Source organism: Gracilinanus agilis, chromosome 3, assembly GCF_016433145.1.
Source record: "Gracilinanus agilis isolate LMUSP501 chromosome 3, AgileGrace, whole genome shotgun sequence".
Classification (NCBI taxonomy): domain Eukaryota; kingdom Metazoa; phylum Chordata; class Mammalia; order Didelphimorphia; family Didelphidae; genus Gracilinanus; species Gracilinanus agilis.
Genome location: NC_058132.1, coordinates 493388439 through 493396716, shown reverse-complemented (window position 1 = coordinate 493396716; position 8278 = coordinate 493388439). Strand labels below are relative to the sequence as shown.

At 38.5% G+C, this 8278-nt stretch overlaps 1 protein-coding gene across 27 annotated transcripts in view; it reads right to left on the bottom strand.

The window, feature by feature from the left end:
• Positions 1–273: 273 nt before the first annotated feature.
• The window catches only part of MAP4K4 (mitogen-activated protein kinase kinase kinase kinase 4), a 271949-nt gene continuing 263944 nt past the window's right edge, over positions 274–8278 (bottom strand). For 23 of the 27 annotated variants that reach the window (XM_044670438.1, XM_044670444.1, XM_044670439.1 and 20 more), the window contains 4 exons: positions 5738–5887; positions 4920–5079; positions 871–1010; positions 274–357 (listed from right to left, as the gene is read on the bottom strand). In XM_044670438.1, coding sequence (XP_044526373.1) covers positions 274–357; positions 871–1010; positions 4920–5079; positions 5738–5887 — 534 coding nt within the window. Of the gene's footprint in view, positions 358–870; positions 1011–4919; positions 5080–5713; positions 5888–8278 lie in introns of all 27 variants that reach the window. The other 4 variants (XM_044670446.1, XM_044670452.1, XM_044670455.1 and 1 more) reach the window with 1 other exon arrangement.

Sequence of the window (8278 nt, the reverse complement as noted above, 5' to 3'; positions counted from 1 at the left end):
AGCCTTGATTGGTTTTTGAAAGAGAAAGAAGAGAAGAGAAAAAAGAAAAGAGGAAGAGAAAGAGAAAGAGAAAAAAGAGAGAATAAAGGAAGAAGAGGAAAAAAAGAGAAGGAAGAAAAGGAAGAGAAAGAGAACACCCAACACCAGCGATGCCTGCCCACATTTGCTGCATCATGTCGCATCAGTGCAGGTCTGTGCTCCAGTTGCAAGTAATTCCAAGTTCTGAAGATCTTGAAGACTCTGGGTGATAGCGATTCCCTGATCATACTTCTTCTACCAACTCAGAAGAGAAGTCCTGCCTAAAGTCATGAAATAAACTTGACTGCTTCCACCAGACCGAACAGAGGCAAAGAATACCTACGGAAAAAGGATATATTAAAATTTTATTATAATCTTAAGAAGAAAGCCGGTTGGCTCAGTGGATAGAGTATGGAGCCTGGAGTCAGGAAGATTCATCTTTTTGGGTTCAAATCTGGCCTCAGATATTTCCTTGCCATGACCTTAGGTAAGTCCCTTAACTCCAATTGCCTAGCCTATACCAATCAATACCTAGTATTAATTCTAAGACAGAAGGTAAGGAAGAAAAAGAAGAAAAAGAAAGAAAATAATTTCCATCAAGATGAATCCTTTGAGCTGTGACTTGGGGCTAGAGTTTTCTTCTACGTGGATGATGTCTGTTTTAGACCTAAACAAGAGGATGCAGAACTGCCAAATTTGTTGTAATAATGAGAACTATTGGCATTCTTGATGGTGTTGTACCTAACTTACTACCATCATTTTAAAAAGGGGGTCACTAAATCAGTGGAGCAAACTGATTGTCACAAAGGGGTGGAAAGAAAAGGAAAAAAAGCTGAGGGGAAAAAATGTTACCTTGTCATTGCGTTCACATAAGAATTTGAGCCTCTGTGCCCGCTTGTGCATAAACACGCCATCCAAGTGACCAGTCTCCACCGATCGTATCTCAATCGCCTTCTCACCCCAGCCCATGATCTGATTGGATCGAATATACGCTTTGAGGAAAGCAAGAGAAACAATGTTAATGATACAATATAAATTGCTATGAAAAGGAGATGAAAAATAAAATCTTATCTCAGAAAATCTAGCCCTCTAGACAATTTCTCTCATATAGGTATACACACAAAGAAGCAGAACATTTAAGAGAATATTCTAGAGTTCTACACGTGACAAAATATACACAGCAACGTCTTCCCAGACAGTGGGGGAACTAGAAACAAGGTGGATAACCATCAAATGGGGGACAGTTAAACAAAATGGAGCACAAATCTAACATTACTGTGGCATAAGAAAAAAAATGACTAGAATAATTTCAGAGAAGCATTGGAAGATTTACACAAAGTGAAACAGGTAAAACAATGTGACTACAATAATGAATATAGAAGGAAAGAAAATATTGTATGTTAATTATAATAACCAAACTTGGCTTCACCAAAATAATGAGAAAAATCCCTTCTTTGTAGAGGTCAGTAACTAGGAGACTAGAAGGACTACAGATTATTAGACCTGCTTGATTTATTGGCTAATTTGGCTGAATTACACTTTGACACAATCACACTGCTCTCCGACTGTTCCATGAACAAGAGAATCCATCTCTTGACTCTGGGCATTTTCTCTGGCTTTGTCCTATACCTGGAAAGATCTCCCACTTCCATTCCAACTACTATCCTTCCTCACTTCCTTTTAAGTTCTAACTAAAATGCCATTTTTTACAGGAAGCCTTTTCCAACCCCTCTTAAACCCATCCCTTCCCTATGCTAATTATTTCCTACATATCCTGCACATGATTTCTTTTATGTATATTTATTTGCACGTTGTCTACCCCATTAGATTATAAGTTTCTTGATGACAAAGGTTATCTTTTGTTTTTTATATCCCCAGCGCTTAACATAGAACCTGGCACATACTGGGTGCTTAATAAAAATTAAAAGAAAAACAATCAATAAACATTTATTATAAGAGAAGACACAATGGGGGATAGGGAGAAATTTTCAGAAATTAGAGTGATGTACTGAGTGATTGTTTCTCTTCTTTTAATGTTTGTTACAAGAGAAGGCCATATGGGAAAGTGAGAAATTTTTTCAGAAATGAAACTGATTACCAAGAATAAAAAAAAAAGTTTAAAATACAAAAGGGCTAGCCTTCAAAGCCACCATTTTGACATTTGCTATTTTATTCTGGGAAACTGTAGTTTGATTTGAACTAATATAATCTATTAGGCATTTATTAAGCAGCCAGTATTTGCAAAGTATTATGCTATGGTGCAGGGTTCAAAAACAACATGGAAAGTAGATCTGACTCTTAAGCAGTTTATATTTTGGTGGGAGTTAACAAATAATATATACTTAATAGCATAGCAGGATGGTTCAGTGGATAGAACATTGTGCTGGGAGTCCTCCTTCCTGAGTTCAAATCTGGCCTTAGGCACTTTCTAGCAGTGTGACCCTGGGCAAGCCATTAATCTCATTTGCCTCAATTTTGTCATCTTGTCAAATGAGCCAGAGAAAGAAATGGTAAAGTAGTCTAGTACCTTTGTCAAGAAAACCCCAAATGGAGTAATAAAAAAAATTAAAAATCAATTGAAAATGACTGAAGAACAATATATACTTAATAATCCAAGGAGGAAGTTATAAACAAAGGACTCAGGAAGGGTTTCTGACGGGAAATAGCACAAAAGCTAGGACTTGAAGGAAGGTAGGGATTCTAAGAGATCGATATGAGGATGGAGAATCAACCAGGTATGGCAGAAAGCCAAAATAATGGCAGGTGGGCCCAAGAGACGGACTGTTGAATTTGGGAAACAAGAAAGGAGTTCATTTTTGACTACAATGGGGAATATGTGAAGGGAAGTAATAATATGCTTCAAATGACATGGGGGGACCAGGGGGGAAGAGAGAGAGAGAGAGAGAGAGAGAGAGAGAGAGAGAGAGAGAGAGGAAATGGAGGTATTTCCAAGGAAACACAACTAAACTGAAGCAAGGAAAAACAAATTTACAGCCCAATGAATAGGGATGATACAAACATATTCTGGCTTTTATTCAAAAACTCATTATATTCATAATGGAATATTGCTGTGCTTTAAGAAACAATGAATATGATGAGCTCACAAAGATTTGTTTGTATGACGTAAAAGAGGAAGTCGTCTCTATTGATGTTACTAAGCATCTGTTTTGTAGCTTAGAGAGCTGCCTGGGACAATGGTGTTAAACTGAAATAGAAACATCTGGGTGGGCTGCATTGACTCAGAAAATCACAAATTAACATTATTTGTAATGTGTTGTATTTTTATTTATTTTGTTAAATATTTCCCAATTACATTTTAATTTGGTTCAGGGACGCTCTGGAGTTTTTGAGGGCTACCTTTGTGAGTCTGATACCTCCAGCAAAGGACACTTAGTGTCCAGTAAAGTGATCTGGCTAGTGTCATAAAGCTTGTATATACCAAAGTCAAGAAGTTCATTGACCCTGAGTGTTCTTTATCTGAGACTTGTCTCTAGCTACTTTACCACACAATCCTACCTCCACCAGCCCCCATTTCTAGGACATATGTCACATCTCACTATAATCAAGCTGGCTCTAGGACAACTAGCACAAACTAGCTAAAATGGTAAAAAGTCTAGTACTCTAGGCAATGTAGGCCAATAAAAAAGGCACTGGGTATAGAGGAGAAGAGAGATGGCTTTCTCCATCTGGAAAACAAAGGGATGCTACCTTTCTTATCAACTTTGCAGGGTTGTTCTAGAAATGTTCCCTAAACTACAAATGGCTGTCAATGTGAAATAAAAATTCTTTCTAGATGGATGGGAGATGATAACCACCCACCTAGGGAACAAACTATCTAGGCCAGTAAAGCACAAACCCTTTGGCTTTAGAGACAAAGTTTATTTTTATAATAGGAATATAGGGAAAATGATAGGCAATTTCCTAAAACTATATATCTAATTTCCAAACCACCCTCTTTCACCTCGCAGTGAATTAGTTCTTCTCCTTGAAAATTCACTCAAGGTGCTCTAAACTCCTTATCTCTAACTAAGATTCAAAAAAACCCAGCTATCTGACTATAACTAACCTAATTAATATGGATTACAATAAAAGGATAAATAGGAAGGACTCACAGATGTATTTGAGCCTGACCTAAAGCCTGGGGTTGCTCCTAGTGATACCCAAAGTCCAAGATGAGTAAACTCTGGGTTTTACCTTCACCAGTGGTTTTCTGACAAACAGATCTCAGGTAGATGCTCTCTGTACTTGAGGGAAAGCAGTATAATACTCCAAGGCAAGCTCTCAACCCCAGGAATCACTGACCTCGCCATAAGATTAGGATTTCTAAGGGGAAAACTGCCAGAGCAAAAGATCCTCCTTCCTTCCTGGCTCAGTCAAAGTCAGATTCAGAGTGACAATTACTTTCCAGTAAAAACTCCCAAGATCCTTTTCTCCTTGTCAAAATCTTCTCCCAGGGCTTGTATCCAAATTCTCCTCCTTTCCTCTTAAAGCTAATCTATGATATTTACTATGTCCCTTATTTACTTCTTACAAATGTGTAGCCTCAAACTAATCAGTCATTCACAAAGTTTTCTGAACCTTTCAGTATTAAAAAAGACAAGAAACCATTACAAATAATAATCTGCAAAATAAATGCGTTCACATAAGAAGGAGGTCTTTGATTTTAAAAGCCTCTTCTTGGGGGCAGCTGGGTAGCTCAGTGACTGAGAGTCAGGCCTAGAAATGGAAGGTCCTAGGTTCAAATCTGGCCTCAGACACTTCCCAGCTGTGTGACCCTGGGCAAGTCACTTGACCCCCATTGCCCACCCTTACCACTCTTCCACCAAGGACCCAATACACAGAAGTTAAGGGTTTAAAAAAATAATAATAAAAGCCTCTTCTTGGCTCTAAGTGTTACTTACCAACAGATGTAGGCATCTCTCCCCATTGAAGAACCACATCCTTTGTGATCCTCCCATATGTATTCACATAAACCCCTTCATCCTCATAGCACACTAGCAACTCCATCCCATCTGTGTTGGGGAGAATGATGATAGCATGGGGTTGTATGCTACTCTGAATCTATAGAAGAAACAAAAACAACAAAAAAAAGAAATTTGACTTTGCTATTAATAAATATGCCATCTAGTCTTTTGATTGGTGTTAGGCTGCCTAAGGGAAGGCATTAATATCATTTCTAAGGATATAAAATACAAATTAAATAAAAATTAAAATAAAAAGTTCTAGAAATGCTCCAGGGGCTCTTTGGTCAATGGGCAACCATAAGCTAGCTTGACACAACATGATAACGATGTCTACAATTCAAGTTCCCCTTAGGACACGCAATCTTGATTAAATTCTAGAATCTCTATAATTCTGGCACCATATTGTACAGTACACCAAAAGAGAATGTCTTTCCCATGTAGAAAGACCCATGGAGGAGCAGATATGGTCCAAACTTCTGAAATTCTTGCCTAGATTAGATTAAAGGCTACTCTATACTTAAGAGATAAGGCCAAACGAGGTACCCACAAGGGTCCCAAATGGCAATCCCGATCTGAATCAAAATAATAACACAAGGGTTATCTGGGCAGATCCAACCTGGGCATCCTTGGAAGGAGTGGAGAAAGGACTCTCACTATATTTATTAATTCAAACGCTGAGGGGGTGGGGGTAGGAATGGGGGAAGGGAAAGAACAAAACAAAAACAACCAACCAACTGTAGAGTCTGGGCTCTTACGTGCGTCGGGAGATAAATATCATAGACTGATCCAGAGTCCACATCGACAGCATGGAATCCAGCACAGGATCCATAAATCACTTTTAACCGTTGGCCTTCCTCTACGGTGAGATCAACCAGCAATGGCTTATGTATCAATTCTCCAAAAGACTGGAAGACAAGAGACACAGAGGAAATGAGAGAGGAAAAGAAGGGGATGGCAGTGAAAATCAATTAGGCAGTATGCTATGCTGGCTAATAGGCAATTCTAATAAATCATACTATATAGGCTAGAACAAGAGGATTCAATGTCCTTCTAGTGGAGTGTGTAGTCACTCTATGAACAACCACCACAAAAAAAGGATGCATGGCTACTACATTCCCTATACAGATGGTGACAAAGATAGTAACTGGGCTGTAGTAGAGAGTGGTGGTGGTGGTTTTAGACATATCCAAGTTCTGTGCACAGGTAGGAGCAATGGAGAGAGAACCAGGCTTAGGAGTCAGGGAGACTGATCTTCCTGAGTTCAAATCCAGCCACAGAGATTTACTAATTATGTAACTCTGGCCAAGTCCCTTAATCCTGTTTGCCTCAGTTTCCTCATCTGTAAAATGAATTAGAGAAGGAAATGGCAAACCACTCTAGTATTTTTTGCCAAGAAAACGCCTAATGGGGTCATGGAAAAATAGGACAAGATTACATATAAAAAATCAGGAAAGTGGTAATGAAGTCCTAGACTAGTGTGGTGTCAGTGGAAGCAGAGATGACAGGCAATGCAAGAGATAAAGTAGGGGAGAAATCATGTGCAATGTACCTGAAATATGGGAGTTGATAGGGTAGAAAAATTCAAAGTTACTACTCAACTTCTGAACAATGGGATGGAGTGAATGATGATATCTCTCCCTGACTCCCTATCTCCCTGTCTCCCTCCCTCTCCTTTCCTCTCCCTCTCCCTCTCCTTCTCTCCCCTCCCTAGCTGTGTTTGAGAAAGCAGTTCTAGTGCTGAGGAGGGAGGGGAGCCAGAACAAATGTTATGGGAAGCCCTGGGTATCTGATACAGCAACATTTCAAGAAATTTAGGCTCAACAGGGAGGCAAAATGGGAAGGCAACTGAATGGGTTGAAAGTCAATAAAAAGTACTTTTTTAGGACTGACAAGATAAGCATCAAATGCTCACTGACTTTGCTGAACTAAATGAAAAAGGAAAAAATGAAACTATCTAGGAGAGAAAAATTATGTAGAGTAGTGGCCAGTGAATCCTTACAAGGCGTTAAAGCATGTAGTTGATTATAGAATAGTGGGAGAGATGGATCTTGGCTCCCTCTTCCTCCAGGAGAGAACAGAATAAGAGCTAAGATGAGAGTGAGAAGGCAGCTGTGTGAAGGGGCCAGAGAATGGAATTGCAACATTCCAAGGTAGGTTTTATTTTCAGAAAATCAGTGCTTTTAACACCTTTAAACATTTCACCAGGGTATCATGGGTTAATGCCAGCTGTATTATGGTCTGGTAAAAAGAAAATTAAAATGGGATTTGGGATCCCCAAGTTTAATTCCTGCTCTGACACTGATGCATTGTATGGCACAGAATAAATCATTTAATGAGATGCAGAATGTTTGATTATAGAGTTTTAATTGACTTGGATATGAATCCCACTTCCGACTTAGGTACTTAGTAGCTTTATGATCATAGGTAAATCAGGGAAATTCTGAGAGCTTCAGTTTCTCCCTCTGCAAAAAAGGGATAATATTTGTACAACCTACCTCCCAGGATTGTTGTAAGGAAAATGTTTTATTAACCTTAAAATGGTATATAATTGTTAATGATTATTATTAATAATCTCTCCAGGTCTTTGTTTGTATACAAACTGTTGGACTTGGAGACAGGAAAGTCTAAATTCAAATCCTGTCTGGATTACTAGCTTTGTAGCCCTATTTGTGTAAACTTTGTCTAACTCAGTATCCATATATGTAAAATGATAGAATAATAGCACACAGCTCACAGGATTGTTTGGATAACAGATGAGATAACATATATACAAGGGTTTCTCTATCCATCCATCCATCTATCTACTTATCTCTGTCTATACTTATTGAATCTATCTATCCTATTTAATCTATCTTATGCATCAAATCTATATTTATCTAATCTGTCTATCTATATATCTATCTATTCATCCATTCACCAATCCATCCATCCATCCATCCATCCACCTATCCATAGAGATGGCTAGGTGGCATGGTAAATAGAGGGCTGGGTCTGGTGTCAGAAAGACCCAAGTTCAAATCCAGCTCAGACCGCTTATTAGTATCATCTTAACCAAGTGAATTATTCAGTTTTCCTCTGCTTCCTCAACTTGTTATTATTTCTCAACTATAAAGCAGGGATGATAATAGCAGCTACCTTCCAGGGTTGTTTTAAGGATCAACTAAGATAATATTTACAAACTACTTAGCCTCATGCCTGGATTGCTATCATCACCAATGTCATCATCATGGTCAGAGTACTCTACAAACCTTAAAGCACTATATAATTGCTAGTTGTTACTATTATTAATATTCAAT